The sequence below is a fragment of the Paramisgurnus dabryanus genome, chromosome 6 (assembly GCF_030506205.2).
Source record: "Paramisgurnus dabryanus chromosome 6, PD_genome_1.1, whole genome shotgun sequence".
NCBI classification, from domain to species: domain Eukaryota; kingdom Metazoa; phylum Chordata; class Actinopteri; order Cypriniformes; family Cobitidae; genus Paramisgurnus; species Paramisgurnus dabryanus.
Window position 1 is genome coordinate 3,191,312 of NC_133342.1, and position 18,335 is coordinate 3,209,646.

Below are 18,335 nucleotides of genomic sequence, written 5' to 3' on the forward strand. Positions count from 1 at the left end.
TAACTTGCGTTACTTTTTTATAAAAGTAACTCAAATATTAATGTGTACATTTATAAAGTAATGCGTTACTTTAATCGTTACTTCAGAAAAGTAATATTATTACATAATGCACGTTACTTGTAATGCGTTACACCGATTGTATGAATGAATAACATTCAGAAATTTAATCTACATAATGTATTCAATGTGAGTTAATATAACCACCAAACTATTGGTAGCGGCAGATATCAGTCTGAATAATCATTTAAAGAAAATTTTAAGATTGGTGCATCTCTAATTATAATTACAGATTATGCATATAGATTTTAAACATTTCCATTTGTACATCGAAATTTAATTTTTTTGTGTAAAGCAATCACTACTCATACCACCCACCATTATTAATGAAACACAGACACATACCAAGAACAGTAACGGTGGCCCGTGCCGTCCGTACAGGCATAGTAAAGATTGAACAGGTGTACTCTCCATCATCGGACAGTTGAACATCTGAGATGGTGATTATCAGCTCTGTGCCCGTAGATTGAACCAACTGGATACGGTTATCTCTCAGTGCTGAAACAGAAAGCAGATAAGAGAAATGCAAAACGAACATATACAGTGGCCACTTTCTGCAACTTTGTAGCCCATTGATATCATCTTGATAATGTTAATCAAGCCGTCTTGCACCGAAACTTTATAGGCTTTTAAATGTATTGAGAAAAGGAAATGCATTATAACAGTACACGACTTCGTAAATCAATATTCATTAATTTAATGGCTTTGCGCTGTAAGCATCATAACTATGCAAATATATCAGTATGGCACCAAATACATGCAACTGTTGGCTTCAAATGCAACACTTAATTTGATCAAAAATGTCTGGGTCTCTCTATCCACCTCTGGTCTAAACTTGTTAAACTCAAAGATTCAACATAAAAATTGCTCAAACAAACAAAATGCCTTGCTTCTAATGCAGATTTACAGTAAATGTGTGTGTGTGTGCATCCTCGTCATGGTTTATCAGCAAATGAAGGGCGTTTAATTTGTCTTCATCAGCTGCTGTTCCTCCTCTGTCCTCCATCCTGCTCTTTCATGCACATTTTCCTCCTTTATCATTTCTCCCTTCGCTCACCCCCCCATCCATCATTCCTCTACACTCATCTGTTTGTTATTTCTGTGTACTGTATGTGGTGTACATCTTTCCTTTCTTTTTATCTTTTCCTTTCTCTCTCATCTATGTGTGACTGCATTTTCAAGGCATCTTTCTTTTGCTTTCTGCCCTCGCATCCTCAATCTTTCGTTTTCCTCTATAATCAGGTCACTCCTCCATTCTCTCTCTGTCTCCAACGCCTCGCCTTTTGCTATCACGGAGCCACCTGTTTGTTTTTAGGGTGATATTAATGTTTAAGGAGGGTTGTGTCACAGATGTCGCTTTTGTTTTTGTTGATGGAGTCGGCGCTCTACGAGAACCTCTAATGAAAAACTTCATGGTTGTTTAAAATATCAATCTGACCACATTAGGTTGCAGGAATAAATGTGTACTGTTCCTTTAAAAGCCATCTACTGTATGCTAAGTGTCACCTCTCTTCTCTCCGAAGTACAGGGTCTGCTGGGCCGTGTTTGACCACTGGAGCGATGAGTTATCGTTATCCTTCACGCTGCAGGTCAGTGTCACCGTCCCACCCACCGCCACAGTCTCATCTTGGGTCACCGGCTGAAAGGGGTCATCTTCTGGCCAACAGGAAGAAGATGGATGAGATGTCATTAGAAACAGATAGAAAGAGAGCCTCAGGTGTATATTAGATGACTCGTCCCTATCATCATCATCATCATCATCATCTTTGAGCGTACTGCTGTGTAATATGTATTGAAAAAATGAAGATGGCTGAGTAATCTTGGGTCATCAGAGAAGGACGCTGAAGAACAGGCAGTAAAGAACAGGGAGGTTCTAATAGGTGTGATAATAAATATACATCCCTGCCATAAATGCACATCTAATGTCCCATTTACAGCTGGTATTATGATCCGTTTTAACTGATGTGATCACAAGCCATCACACAATATACATTTGAGATCAACGTTACTGTACAACATAAACAGTAATCCTCATAGCAGCTGGAGACTGGGCTCAGGATTAACAACAAAAACACAAAGAAATTGTGCAGCCTCAGAGATTTGAACATATTTGTGTGTTCATGTTGGTTGCTCAGTGCTTATCGGGATGAAGGTTTGTTGTTTGTGAGGTTTGGGGTTTACTGTTGAGGGAAACACATGTAAAGGCCTTCAGGCGTCTGACATATGACAAGTGTGTGTGTGTGTGTGTGTGTGTGTGTGTGTGTGTGTGTGTGTGTGTGTGTGTGTGTGTGTGTGTGTGTGTGTGTGTGTATATAAAGGCCAGATGTAATGCCAATGTGATTCGAGCTGTATGATAATTCTGCCCACGGCAAACCATGCTCCACTTTACCCAATAATTACTACTTAGGCTATAATCGATGACCTTTTTAATGCTGACCAGTGCTGGATAAATGCTGGGCTATGCGCAGGGGTGCACATAACTTTCTTGGCCTGATTCTCGAAGGAGCACCTGGGGATGTTGCGTGGTACTCGCACTACATCCTACATGCTGTCATCATCACTACTCTCTTGACTACTCGCTTCGCCTATTTCTTTGTTTAAACATAGTAGACAATAGCTGTGTTTTCATTACCCTTTGACATTGCGAATTGAAAAAAACGGAAAATGGAAACTCGCATATATCGCAATTAACTTCTTAAACTCACATGAGGTGGTTTTTCGGACAATTCGGAAGTGTATTTAGCAAAACTGCAATCGAAACAGTTCTTCCGCAAAATACCACCCGTTTTGGTAGGTTTTAGTACATACCGCATCATCTTCAAATAATAAGTGACTTACATAAGGTGACATGGAAATGTAAAAAATAGGTCATTAAGATTAATATTAATATTAAATAGATCATTAATATTTTTGTAATTAGACCTGCTACCTACGTAACAAAACAGGCGAAATCTTAATGACCTATTTTTTACATTTACATGTCACCTGATGCAAGTAAGTCACATAATTATTATTTCAAGATGACGTGGTATGTACTAAAACCTACCAAAAACACCTCAATATGTGTCTGCTCCCAAGTATTAGATGCTTCATTGCCTAATGTTTGGATAATACTCGTACATCTCTTTTGATTTAAAATAATGTACTTTTACCTCCAAGAAACATCTATACTTTGCCACTTCTAAGTATAAGGGGCTTTCCTTGGTATTAATATTTGGATAATACTCCTAAAATCTCCTTCGGCTAAAAATAATGCCTCGTGCAGTGGATGGGATATTAGTAAACCTACCAACATCAGTCAACTAGGGCTGGATATTGGCAAGGGCCTCCCGATACGATGCGTATCCCGATACAATACAATGCGTTGCATGCTGCGATACATTGATACTTTTTCTTTTTTTTTATTAAAAAATTAAAAAAATAGAACTGAACACCTGAAGCTCTTTGAAAGCTGCAGGTGTTTGGAGAAGGTCGTTTGACGCACAGAGGAATTTGATGGTTTTTAAAATATCAATAGTAGAGATCGAAATATCGATACACTATCGATACAGTTAACTATCACGATAGTTAGCTGTATCGATATTTTTGGACAGCCCTACAGTCAACGTAATGTTTCGAATGACTTATTGCGAGAAAAAAAACTGTTTAAGTCGCATATAATCGGTTAATGTCGCAATCATTTTATGTCCATGTTTATATTTTTTAAATATGTAATGGAAATGTATCAAATTATCTTTATAAAATAAAATATGCCTGGTTATTGTTTTAATCCAAATATTGTTAAAGACAAGTCATAAAATCAAAAAATAATAATATTATGAACAAATAAACACAATAGAGCAAACATACTAATGAAATAAACAGTGCTTTCAGGTTGGCCTGTAGTTTCAGGTACATTACAGAAATAAAGTAATCAGATAATACTGCGTAGTCTTTACTTAGTCTTTGGAATAATCCTTATTAAAAGTTACAAAAGTTATTCAGTTAAGACAAGGAAAGGAAATTATGATTTTCTTTGTCTGAGATTTGATTAACATTTAAAACAGCATCAGGTTTTATACACTAAAGAATTTGGGGTTTTAAAGGGGTCATATTATGAGATTTTTTTTAAAGTTGTAAAATAAATCGTTGGTGTCTCCAGAGTGCGTATGTGAGGTTTTTGCTCAAAATACCCCACAGATCATTTATTATTACATGTTAAAATTGCCACTTTGTAGGTGCAAGCAAAAATGTGCCGTTTTTGGGTGTGTCCTTTAAAATGCAAATGAGCTGATGAAATGCAAACACTGATCGCAATAATTGTTTGTTGAAATTGAAACTCATTTGTGCTGTCAATTATTTTTTTCTCTCTCTTTCTCTCCACACTACATGGCAGTGCCGTGGTTGGATAGTGCAGATTAAGGGGCGGTATTATTGTAATTAGGCCTGCTACCTACATGACAAAACAAGTAAAATCTGAATTACCTATTTTTTACATGCTTGCATAGAATGGTTTACCAAAACTAAGTTACTAGGTTGTTCTTTTTGACGTTTTCTAGATTGATAGAAGCACCAGGGACACAAAGCATTTAGCATTTAAACATGGAAAAAGTCAGATTTTCACGCTATGATCTCTTTGAACTCATGGCTGGGTCAGTATTGAGCAGAACGTCTCGGTTAGGTAACAACAAACAAGCATTTTTTAGAGTGTACTGTCACTTTATGTGCACGGATCCACACACATTTTATGTCTCAACTGTTTACATTCATTTGATGGTGAAAAAACTGTGTACTAATATAATCGTGGCATTTTGAGATACTTTTTTGTTAATATGTCTGCTCAAGTGTAGGAAAACATGAACTTAGTTGGCATTTGCGTGCAACCCTTACATTTGCTTGTATTTGCGTGTTGACTGAAGCTTTCAGATGTGGATTTTTGGGCTCTAACTTTCACAAATTCACACTTACAAATAAGTTGGATAGATTAAATTAGTAAACGTATTTGGAGTGCTGTCCGGGGATAGGGCTCTGAGCTCGGAAATGAGCCCGAACGTAGAGTATCCCCCCCGGTTTAGGAATTAACCTGGTGAGTGAGAGGAGACGGGGTGGTGGAGGGATTCTGAAGACTGCAGAGGACCTTTGGAGAGTTAAACTGTGACTTATATATGGCTTGCCTTTGTGCTGATTGGGTAGATATGATGATTACTGATTTTTGGACAGCTGGTGGTACTAGAGTATTTGTTGATTACTGATTATAGACAACTAAGGATGGGTACCGAAACCCGGTATTAAACTTGCCCCGGGGCTAAATTATGAAAGACCGTAGTATCAGTAAGATCTGACGCTATCTGTTCTGCTTTCGGTCCTGGAGAAAAAAATTAAAATAAATGTACTATGTATTTTTGCTTAATAATGTTTTCGTGCACATTTGATCTCACCAAACATTTCTAATTTGTGATAAAATCAAGACGTTTGTCTGTGAGATCAGAGAGATCTCTCATGCGCGCCGCGGAAGCTGTCTGTCACACACACATACACAACAACGAGCGTGGCGCACGGCCGCATGCACATGCATAACAGCACACAACTCCCACTTAATTCAAAGAGTGACGATGGCGGATACAGGAAAACGTTCAAAAGTGCGGTTATACTTCACAAGAGTTGATGCAGACAACGCTCGTTGTCATACAGGTAAGTTCAACAAGATGTTTGCATGTAAGGGCGGAAACACAAGCAATCTGTCAAAGCATCTTTCGAAAGTGCATTACGTGCAGTCAGAAACTGTCCCAATTCAAGGGCTGCGACCTTCTAAGCATGCAACCTTACAAGGCGAGCACTTGGTCTTTCAAGGTGGCAGCCTCAGAAGTCCGCGAAGAGAACTGAAATGAGACGGTCTAAACCTCGGAGGACCTATAATTTGCGTCACCTGCTGCACGCGCCCACCGCGCCTGTCAGGCATGTACTGTATGCTAAAATCATGTTGAATCAACGTTGTTCACCTCATTTAATATAAATGTACCATCTCCCTAATTGGTTTGCTTACCTTACGTAAAAATTCTGTTGATTTCTTTTGGGAGAAATGACGTTATGCATTCAACATATTTTCTACTTGTTTTAAAGAATAAAGAAAAATCAGTATGTAAACATTTATTTGGCTAAATGCTCAGCACTTCAAGTTAGTTTAAAAAATAGCCTCCATATAAATATCTTATTTAGAGTATTTTTTCTGCAGCTTTCACGCTGATGCATTAACAAATATATGTACATTATTTAGAAATGATATCCAGAAATTAATTTGTAATGTTGAAATGCAGACACATAATTAACTTAATCATGTGAACATAGGTTCATGATCAAATGTTAACATTGGCCAAAGTACCGATAAGAATACCGTTAAAGTACCGGACCGTTAAGCAGTATCGGTAAGAGTAGTAATACCGTTAAAACCTTAACGATACCCATCCCTATAGACAACTGGAGGTACTTAAGTGGTTTATTTGACGTGCTCCTCCCGAACTACGTTAATAAAACATCATTTAGAGGTGCTCGCAGCAATGCGTCTTTTTGTGCTTAAATATTTAAATTGGCCAATTGGGCTACTGACAGTTGCATCGCTGCTAACAACAGCATTAATTGTCTTAGCAGTGTTGAACTGAGAAATCCCATTATTGCAGTATATTAGGTAACTAGGTAGCAAAATGTCAACAACATTGGTATGCAAAAGCATCTTTTTAGAGCAGTTTCTGGTGCGCATGTTTTATTTGAATCGTGCATGTGCACCAATTACGTGCACCCCGCGGCCTAAATGCTGGGGAAATGGCTGCTTGGAGTGGGGTGTGCAATATGATGATATTTGATGGTGAACGATTAAAATGTTTTCATTATCCACTTTTTCGGAAATATCGTTGTATCGTGCCTACATCAAGTACGCGACAAATGCAAGTATGCGACAAACTGATGCATGTGCTACATGAAGGTGAGAAAGTGCCGGGTATATCTTAAAAAAGTATACTCGCACATACGCAATACAAATGATGTCTTATTTAAATTATTACCAGGCCGTCAGGGCAGCACTGATTTGCGACATTTACAGTACATAAAAATTTAGGATAAATGAAAAAAGTAGCCAACCCACCATTGCAAACAAAGTTTAGAACAAACGTCAAGAAAACAAAGAACAGGAATCAAACATTATGGTGATGAAAATTCTCCACAGCTTTCTGTTCTTGGAAGAAGTGAAAAAAAAGAAGAGAAAACGATAGATTTCCATCGTGTAATTTTTGTATTGGAGTGTCCTGTCTCAATATTTTCTCTCGCATGCGCTGTTGTAAGAGTAATGTCCGCGCACTGTCCGAGCATATTTTGTTACGAGGCATTAGTTTGGCTGTATTAAGGCTCAGTAATGCCAAAATAGTCTTTAAAAAAACAAAATGAAAAAGAACTGTGATAAAATCCTGAAATCTATGATTGGAAATGATATTTTCCCCATATCGCCCACCCCTAGCTTGGAGTGTTTACTCAATACAGTCCAAAAAAGCTGATTTGATTCTGGACCAAACTTTGTACTCAGAGAAATTAAATGTGGGGAGAAGTTGGCAGCGTATTTGACATATGCTGGCTGAATGCTGGGCAAACATTTTTAATTGCTGGGTTGATCTTGGCCTAATGATTACCTCACATTTGCTTTTGTCAATCCGACCGTTGGCTTGGTTCAAGCTAAACGCTGGCCTAATTCTACCCTAATGCTTTGTTGGTGCTGGGATTAACTCATTCCATTGCAAGCCAAATGGCGTTTTTTTGCCTGAAGGTATTTATGCCACAGGCAGGTGCACTGGGTGGGTGCGATGCAGAGCTGAAACCAGCTTCATTAGCCTAAATGCCTTTAACAAGACGTTGCTTTCAAAAATAGAGCAGGAACAGAAGGCATGAGAAAAGGCTAAGTCTCTTCATCACCAACATCTGGCTACATTTGTGTCCTGAAAACCTCACACACGCTGTAAATCGAGGAAGTTGTAGAGTTAGAGGTACTGTAAAGCGTTGAATGTATGGCAATGGGTTATATGCTAAATTTAGCCTTTAGCTTAAACACACAGTGCCGACTACTTATTGGCAACCAATTAGAGCGGTGTTCTCAGTTAATAAGCGATTACAGGGTGACACACGCTTTCTCTGTGAAGTGGACAACTGCTGCAGGGGGCACTTAGACTCTCAAAATGGCATCTGATCCATTTAACCGGCTATGTCAGGACACTCGATGGCTCTAATCACAGGAATGAATTGAGCGCTGTGAGGAGACAGAATGGATGTTTATTTGTGCCCATAAGAAAGAAAAATCACAGATGAGATTTCTTCAATAGCTCAGTTATTATTTCTTGACAGCAATGATATTAAATGGAGAGCAAATGGAAACTTTTGCTAAAGTCGCCTGCGTTTTAGATATTTCTAAAATCTTTAAAACGTTTTGAATTTCACAAGAGATCTCAACAATGTAACAAACTCAGGTGAGATTTGCCAAGTCTATTATTGAAGATTTCAATATGAACTCAAGCATTTCACATTCAATTTACCCGATCCAGATTGTATTATTATATATGCTGGGTTCAATCCAGCATTGTATCAAAATAGGCATGGGTTACCGTCGGTTTCAATGTATACCAAGGTTTAAAAGAGTTAAGGTTTCAAAACTACAAAAGTATTCTGTGATACCATTTCCAAGGTTTGAACTGTTTTTACACAAATTAATTAAATAATTAAGTCATATCATAGATTTGATTTATTTTTACCTGCCATACATGTTGTATGTGGCTTAAAAACAAACAAACTTGTGTTCAGTTGAAAAGTTTTATGCACAGACATTTGATAACACATTTTTGTGTTGCAATGGGAATCCCGCAACTTAGTGAAACCGTAAAAAGGTTTATGATGATACTGTGAAAGAGCAAAAAACTAATCATTTTCTTTGCATCATCCGTTTTACCTCATCAATCTCATCTTAAATTCAACATGAAATGACATTTACAACCCATTTTACTTCAGCACTGTGTATTTTTCAGTAAAAATTAATATTGTATGAGAGACTATGAACAAAATTTGCAACACTGTTAGCTTTGCAGCTGTTCAATTGTCAACAGAGATGTAGGTTCATACTGAAGGTCTTGAAACCATGGCTGCTTTGAATGGCCAAGGACTGCCAGAGAGGCCGTATGACTGACATGTAAAGCAACCAATCACGTTTTTCTTTGTGTTGCGTCTTGTGTAGGGGTTGGAAAAAGTATCTACAATAACAGGCCGGTGTGCAACCAGCAAATCATTCATTCATGAATGTATTTTAAGTTTGTAAACAACAATGGCACATCTCTCGAGTTTACAGTATAACAATAATAGCAAACATATCTCCACAAATTGGATCCAGCAAAACTCCTGGATGTCTTTAAAAACTTTGCTGTGAACTCTTGCTTACTTTTCCCCTTTGTGTTGTTTCCAGGCAGAGCGTTAAAAACACAACACACACACGTCTCCCAGAAATTGTGTATAATTCAACCAATCAGAGGACGTTTTTTAAAGCAGCTGAAGTGTTTCCAGAAAAGCGTGCCATTTGACGTTCAGTCAATGGTCCATGGGCATGACGTCTGAGGCTGAGACTAAGAGAGATGTAACCTAGCAATAAAATGATGAAGGACAAAAGCTGTAGCCTTTGCTCCACAGGTGTGCGATCATTGACAGACAAGATTGTTTTGAATGTTTTAAGCACTTTTGTCTGCAAAGATTGGCCAGAATAGCGCTATTATCATGTAATGTTTAAATTGTGCCTCAATGACGCATTTTATGGGCTAAAAAGGATAGTTTACCAAAAAATCTTAATTTTGTCATCATTTACCCACGCTCAAGTTCTTTTAAACCTGTATACATTTCTTTGTTCTGCTGAACACAAATGTTTGCAGTTTTGAAGCACCATTGACTGCTATAGGAAAAAAATCAGTCAATCGTCAACGGTGCTCCAAAAACATTTGGTTTCAAACATTCCTCCCAATATCTCCCTTTAACAGTAAACGTACAGTACTATGCTAAAGTCTTAGGTCATGATGCCAGAATTTGATTTGTTGTTTTTGCAATGTTATAGTGATCATATATAATTGTTTCTCATAGAATACATCCAAAAAATACAGGAAATGTTTATATAGTATTAAAAACTGTATAAAAATGTATCATGATGTGTCAAGTTTTTATGGTAAACTCCCCTTCAACTTGAGTAATAGCAGGAAACTGCAGGATCTCTTAAAACGAAATAAAATTAAATTCTAATTTCTAATTTTAAAGAAATTTGTGTTTTTTTTTCCCCTTTATTCTGCTCAAAAACGCTCAAGATGTGTTTGGTGCCAAAAGAGGTCACACTAAATACCGATGATGCCCAAAGAAGACATTTTGTCCTGAAAATAATTTTTTTTGTACATATTTCCTGTATTTTCTGTCTGTGTCTTAATAAAATAGATAGAAAAATAAATATGGATGCATATTAAAACTTTTAAAACAACAAGTGGTGGCCTAAGACTTTTGCACAGTACTGTATATACAAATCTCCCTGCATCTTACATGATACTTACACCATACTCCAAGTATAAGTTTTTTTTCTAAATGAATCAAACACACGATTAAAACAGTGGCTTTCTTTCAAGACCCAAATTTAAAGGAATACTTCACTTTCTTTAAAAAAATCCTGATAATTTACTCACCCCATGTCATTCACAATGTTGATGTCTTTCTTTGTTCAGTCGAGAAGAAATAATTTTTTTTAAGGAAAACATTTCACATTTTTTTCTCAATTTAATAGACTTTATTGGACCTCAATTGCAGTTTCAGCACAGCTTCAAAGGACTCTAAATGTTCCCAAATGAGGCATAAAGGTCTTATGTAGTGAAACGATGGTCCTTTTCATCAAGAAAAATTAAAAAATATGCACTTTTAAACCACAACTTCTCATCTTGCACCAGCCATGTGACGCGCCAGTGAATGCGACCCTAAGTATTGTTCTATTAAAATTTAAAAAATCCTGGAATGTTTTCCTAAAAAAAAAAAAAAAATTCCCGACAGGCATCGACATGGGGGTGAGTAAATCATCAGGATTTTTTTTAAGAAAGTGGAGTAATCCTTTACAGTAGATATTAAAGGACAATCCCACTGTATTTGCAGTAGTACCAAGCAGATGTTTTTGTGTTAAAATGTATCTCCTAAAACAAACCATGGTCACCGCAAACCACATTTATCATTGTTGCTTGTGATCTTCATATAAAGGTCATATTTTCTTTAACCCTGTATCTAATTTTTGAGAGATTGAGAGTACATTTTGCACACCAAAACAGAACAAAGGTGCATATCCTTTAATGTCAACAAAAAAAGAATTTTTTCCCTTTATAGTTCATCATGCTATTTATTTTGCTATCATAAAATGACAATTTTAATTAGTTGCATTTTATTATGGTCCACAACCCTGAATAAATGATTCTGCGCTAATTGACTGATGCAACCAGAGCCATTTCCATCAAAAGCTTAGGAGACAGAGACATATTCATGCTCGTAAAACTACAATGAAACATTAGCTAAATTGTATCTATTCGTGCATATAGCAATTTTCAATGGCTGTCAATAGAGATGTTGTTGGGCCAGATGGTGTAGTTACAGCTCAGCAGGGGTTAACAGGCCACGCTACCCGGACAAATCTTGACCGGAACAGACCTGTGACCCACTTTTGGGGCATGACCTATTAGTTGAGAAGCAATGCTTCAGACAATGCACGCATAAAATTGATCTTAACACACCCAGACAGTGTCATTCTTCATCGCTTCTCTCTCTCTCGCTTTGTTTAAGTGTCTCTCTCTCTCTCTCTCAAACACTTAGACTCAAACATACACACTTACACGCACATAGATGTGTGAGGGTGCAGAAAACACGCAGTCTATATTTAAAGCAACACAGTTTACACCCTCCGTCCTCACACAGATGAGAGAGAGAGAGAGAGAGAAACTGATGGAAAAATAAAGCCGGAATGGGTGGCTGCTGAAAGAAACAAAAACGAGAGATTACAGATAAACAGATGAATACAGCGAAAGACAGACATGGAGAGAGAGGGATGATGATGAGTGTTTGTATGCGGGTGATAACACAGGTTGAAGCGTAATAAATAGTGTCCAACAACACTCGGTAAAAAATAAGCCCGTCATCTCTCCATCTCCTCCTTCTTCTTTTCTCATCTCTCTCCATATGTGCTTCACTTCTCTTTTGCTCGCCCCGCTCTCTCCATCTGTCTCTATGTCTCTCCATATTTTCCCTTCAGTAATCTCTCACCTCTACACCCTCTCCTCCATCTCTCTGACGATGTGGTTCTTTCACCACATTTGTAGATGTCTGTTTTTCAGCCCGGTTAACGTTTGATTGGCATTAAAGGTCCTATCGGTTTTCTGTGATGTCCAACTGGGTGTGTGTGCACAACAGCTGGAGAAGATGAAGTCCTTGTTGACTTATTGATCGGTCAGACTGAGTAAACGTACAAGATTTGATCAAGATTTTGGTTTGATCTTCTAACTGCTGGAAAACATTTGCTTGACTGTGAATCTTAAACGTAGCGAATATTGATTCGTGGAGTTTATAGCTTGACTCTGGAATACTTGAGGCTTATTGCTGTATTTTAAACTAGAATATTTTTGTATAAATTGCTCACTGGCAACCAATCTCCTACACAGTTAAAGTAAAGGTGCTAAAGGTTGTTCAGAGCGCAGCCATACAGACGGTTTCAGCGGCAACAACATAAACATAAACGGCTTTTGTGGCCCAAACTTAACTTCTGGTGGACCTCTGCAAAGAATCAATAACAACAGAGTCCCTGTAGAGTAGATTATTGCTGAAAACAAGCTAAAGAAATAACAAGTAAATTATCTTAGTACAGATTATAGCTAAAGCACTGAGCTATACGGTGAATGTATACAATGTAAGCTTCAGATTTTTAATTCTTGCCTGGCTGCCAAATCTGCACATCGGTGATGTTTGCTCGCTGTCTCCTCTCATTTTTTGAAAACCGAAATGCTTTTATTTTCCACAAAGTATTTCTTCCAAAGGTCAATTTAGTTGCTATCCAGACAAACAAGCACAGACCCAAAGTTAACTTAAGGCCAGGCGCGTAACCCCAGCAACATCCGAAGAAATCGTCTATATAGAACTATTTTCGGTTCCAGCTTCATCTCATGGAAATTCACAAGTTGGCTTTAATCGTACAAATACGTATGATTATTAGAAAAAAAGACAAAACCAGCACAAACCCCAATGTCACAGGGGCAAAAGCAAATTGTACAAAAACATACGAATGTTGTCGTACAAACTAATATGAATTAGCCACACTCTTAAAAATAAAGGTGTTTAAAGGGGACGTTTCACAGTCCTTTTTTAAATAAATCTTTAGTGTCCCCAGAGAATGTGAAGTTCTAGCTCAAAATATTATATATATAATATATTAAAATTATTTTCAAATTGCCATTTTGTAGGTGTGGGCAAAAATGGGTGTGTCCTTTTAAATGCAAATGAGCTGATATCTGCACTAAACGGCAGTGCTGTGGTTGGATAGTGCAGATTAAGGGGTGGTATTATCCCCTTCTGACATCACAAGGGGAGCCAAATTTCAATGACCTATTTTTTCACATGCATGCATCTTATCTTATCTTATTCTTTATCACGTTTTCATTTTGGAAGGAGGCTGATGAGTTGAATCAGGTGTTTTAAATAAGAAGACATCTCAAACTTTCTGGGAGGGGGTTTATTTGTCATTGTGTTATGCACCTTTATTTTTAGGACAAATTACCATCAGAGGCGATTCTAGGGTCTATGGGGGCCCCAAGCAGAAAATTCCCTGTGTACAAGAAGTGTGCAATACTTCTATACAATGTCCTTTGCCACTATTCTACAGTGCAATAGTTACTGCGAAAGATACATATAATCCTCATCATAACTAACATTATTAACATGTTTGGATGCATAAATGGCATAACATGTTTGGAAATAATGACAGCAGAGAAATATTTTCTACATTATACAATGATAGCAATGATTAATAACTTATTTTTACAAGAATATTTATACAAGAATATTTTAAGAAACCAGTCATTTTATGAATGCTACTAAATAATCTCAGTCATAGTTACTGCTAACTGTTATGTAAGTTAAATATTAGTAAACTAAATATTAATTTCATATCTGAAAATACAGAACAGTATAACACATACATCTGTTGATTTTCTCAGCAACAATGCAATTCTACAGACTTGACAAAAGGTTTTCCTGATATTTGTTTGATTATGTTTGAGACCTGACAGGGTGGGGATGTAATTTGTCTTACCTCCCTTAATGAACTCATCATCTCTCCTTTCTGCTTCCCTTTCCCTGCTTTGCATAAAACATTTCTGATGTCCATCTACAGAAGCCAAAAATGATCGAGTCAAAATAAAATTAGCATTGTTATTTAGAAACTTCCTTTAGTCTCGTCATGTTTTCATAAGCTAACTCACTCGCGTGGCGTCTTTTGAATGCGGTTGTGCGCGAATGAACGCAAAGACGCGCGCGGACATGAATACGTGCGTGCACGCGTCATTGCGACTGTTTCGTCGCTTTTACAAGCGTAAATTGGGTAACTACATTGCATATAGATCCGTTTTTGCCGCGATTGTCTTTGTAAAGGATTGCACTAGTTAACTGTTAAAATTTAAACTTGAGATTTACACCAGAAGATTTACACTTGGGCACGTGCTGGAGCTGGACCGGGCACATTAAACCACATGTGGGTACAGAGGGCTGCTCACTTTAGCGCCTTTTATATGCGGTTAAATTGTTTTAAATCACTTGAGTGTTATCATTTGCAAGCCTTTGAAACACGTGCAAATGATAAACTTTTCCTATTTAAATTTGCGTATTAATCTGGCAATCACTGCGAGCCAAACCGTGGGTTGTGATCCATACGGATCAACTGCGACATTACGACTGAACGATACAACGTCACCCATTCGCTACGTTCATTTTCAAAACTGGCAAGTTATCCACCTGGGTTGGATTTTGACTGGGCTAAGCCAATGTCAATCAACATTCCATCCAATCGGAATTTTGATATGCAGTCATGTTGTTCATCTACCGGGTGTAGCTGGCCATCCGAGAAACAAACTCGGGGGCCCTCTAGTGGCTCGGGGCTCCAAGCAGTTGCCTGCCTTGCCTGTTGACAAGGTGCGCCTCTGATTACCATGAGATTGTACGGAAGCCGAAAGAGGTCGTATACTATATTTATTTTTGCTTGCTTGTTTTCTCGTGATCACACCTTAAATTCTCGTAATCTCGAGATAACAAATGTTATTTTCTCGTGATCTCGACTTAATTTTCTCATGATCTCAAGATAACAAAAGTTGTTTTCTCGTGATCTCGACATAATAAAAGTTTTATTCTTGTGATTAAAGCTTACGTGTACTCGATAGGACGTGTTGTTTTGTTTGTAGACAGCAAAAGCATATTTTGCTAAATGAGCATGGATGAACAAATGAGATTTTACTTGGATCAGGGGTTCGCTCAAGCTGAAATAGATTTGTGAATAATTGACAATTTTATAGTGTTGAATTTAGGGACCGTCTCTTAAGTTACTTCATAATATATACATTTCTAGTTTAAACAGCATTTAAATCGAATGACTTTAAGTCACAAAGCCAACTGTACAGTGTTCATGTGGTTGTCAGCTATAATTTTTTTGATTTTTGATATTTATTCAAATAACAGGGTTCCCACACCTTAGCTAATCTCAAATTCAAGGACCTATCAAGGACTTTTCAGGTGCAATACACTCAAATTCAAGGACTAAATGTGGGGACACATTTCAAGTGAGAGCAAGGTTACATCGTGTTACCTGTTACTGTGCTGTGACACTTTGGGGACGCCTCCAGGGCTAAGTGTGTCTGAATGTGTATATCAAATTCAACCAATGATGAGGCTTAACGACAAAGACAGGGTGACGTGGGAGCCAGGGAGTATATCGCTATCTGAAATATTGCCAAAGACAGCGTTACAGGGACGTAGGAAGTATGGCAAGGGAGACGCAGCGTCTCAGTCCCTTCTCAGGGAACAACAGTTATATACGTAACCAAAGACATTTTCATGTGTCAATCACAACTATGCAAAAATGTATTTTGGTGTGAATCAACATTTGCATACAGAAGATATAAGCATTTAAAGCGAACAGTTAGCATGTGCGCTAAAAAAGTCTAGAATTTTATGATATTATCCTACACTACAGGAATAATATGGATTTTTTCCCAGAAAACTTCTGGCATAAAATAGATTCAAGCACTTTCAATGACCTGTATCTATGTATAAATATTTTCAAAAACTTCACAGGGCCTTGAAATTTCCCCCCATATTTACAAACTTTCAAGGATTTCAAGGACCCGTGGGAACCCTGAAATAAACTGTTAAATACTATTGAAGATAGAAACGTGTACACTGTAAAAAAAATTCCGTAGAAATTGCAGCTGGGTTGCCGGTAATTTACCGTAGATTTAAATTTATGTTTTTTTACTGGCAATATTTTGTTCAAAGTTAAATGAACATTAAACATTTACAAGTCTTTGTCTTTACAGAGTAAAACTAAAAAAACAGCATCAAGCAAAACATTCTGGGAAACAAAATCTGAAGCAAAAAACAGAAAAAGGTTGATGATGATTTCTGATTCCCTGAATGCTTTGCATGAGACTGTTACTGTATAGTTTTATTCTGTAAATATAAAGACTTGTTAATATTTAAAATTTATTCAACTTTGAACAAACTTTTGCCAGTTAATAACATAAATGTAAATCTACGCCAACCCAGCTGCAATAACATTGTAATTTTTACGGATTTTTTTACAGTGTACATAATTACTTTAGAGATGGTCCCTTAATTCACGACCATCAAACATACAATTTTATTTATTTATTACGTTTATCGGAAATTCGCTACAAGTGTGGAATTGGAGAAGACCCCAACTCATATGCATCAGCAGTACACTTCAAAATAAACTAAATTTTATGGATAGGAAATTACATTATGGAATTTGAATTATCATGTCAGGATAATGAGAAAACAACTTTTGTTATGTCGAGATCATGGGAAAATTAAGTTGACATCACAAGAAAACAACTTTTGTTACAAGCAAGAAAAAAATAAATAAATATGGAAGACCTCTCTTGGATTCCGTAAAATTGTGTTGGAAGAACTTTTTTAGTTAAAAACGGTTTCATTCTTAAATTTGCAATCTAATGAACCTTTTTTCATTGCAAAGAATGTTTATTTTTAAACAGTTCTTCGGAAGGAGCAGTAAACATTCTTTATGGAACTATTCAGCCAAAAATTGACATACAGTATGACATTGTAAAGCAGGGCCTGAGTGGGACTCATTTTCAGCCCTGGAGGTTCATGCCTTAGACCGGCCCACTTAAGTTCTTGACTAACTATATTAAAATAATATAATTAAATCCTCAGTAGCCTACATAAGTCTGCAATAGTGTACTTTTCTCTGCAGCCTTGCAATTTGTTGTATTTTTCAGATATATAATTTCCAATTCAATGCAAATACAGTATAATACAATTATGATGTTTGCCCTAACCATTCAGCCTTACCATAAGGTATTTTAATATTATTCAATAAAACTTTTTTAAAATGACTGAAAGGGAACACATGTGTTTGTGTTTTCAACCTGTTGGGTTGAAAAAGTTTGGAAACCACTAATATACAATACACAAACAAGATTTATCAAGTAAGAAGGGGAAACAAAAAAAATCCTTACCTTAATTTTTTTGTACTTAGATCATGTATATCGCCAAATAATGGACTTTCAACGTTTTGTTAAACTTGGAAAAACATCATATTATATAAAACTTACTTTTTGTCCAATAAACTGATGAGTTTGGCATCAAATAGATGTTTGTTACTCTTGCAATAGACAATAAATAATGACTATTCATAGGGCTGGGCAAAAAAAAATGATTTTTCGATTAATCGTTTTTTTTTAACTTGGTCGATTCAGAATCGATTCTCAAAGAGCAGAATCAATTTTTTTACCATATTTTTTTCTGCAAACATTGAACGTAAGATTAACGTTAATCAAATTACTAGTCTTCTTCACTAGATGTCACCCTCTTTTTTGCCTTGCGCGATGTTACCAAGGAGCCTGTCATTCTTTCATTCAGTGCTTAAAATGGCAGTTTTAGGTGCTTCATCGATGTTGATGCCACTTTCACATAAAAAGTCA

At 36.9% G+C, this 18,335-nt stretch overlaps 1 protein-coding gene across 3 annotated transcripts in view; it reads right to left on the reverse strand.

Annotated features, from left to right (window-relative positions):
- Positions 1-18,335, reverse strand: part of cadm3 (cell adhesion molecule 3) — a 114,649-nt gene that overhangs the window by 34,725 nt on the left and 61,589 nt on the right. For 2 of the 3 annotated variants that reach the window (XM_065262145.1, XM_065262143.1), the window contains exons 3-4: positions 1,564-1,713; positions 403-555 (exon numbers count right to left, since the gene is read on the reverse strand). In XM_065262145.1, the coding sequence (XP_065118217.1) occupies positions 403-555; positions 1,564-1,713 (303 nt within the window). The remainder of the gene's footprint in view (positions 1-402; positions 556-1,563; positions 1,714-18,335) is intronic. The other variant, XM_065262144.1, reaches the window with a different exon arrangement.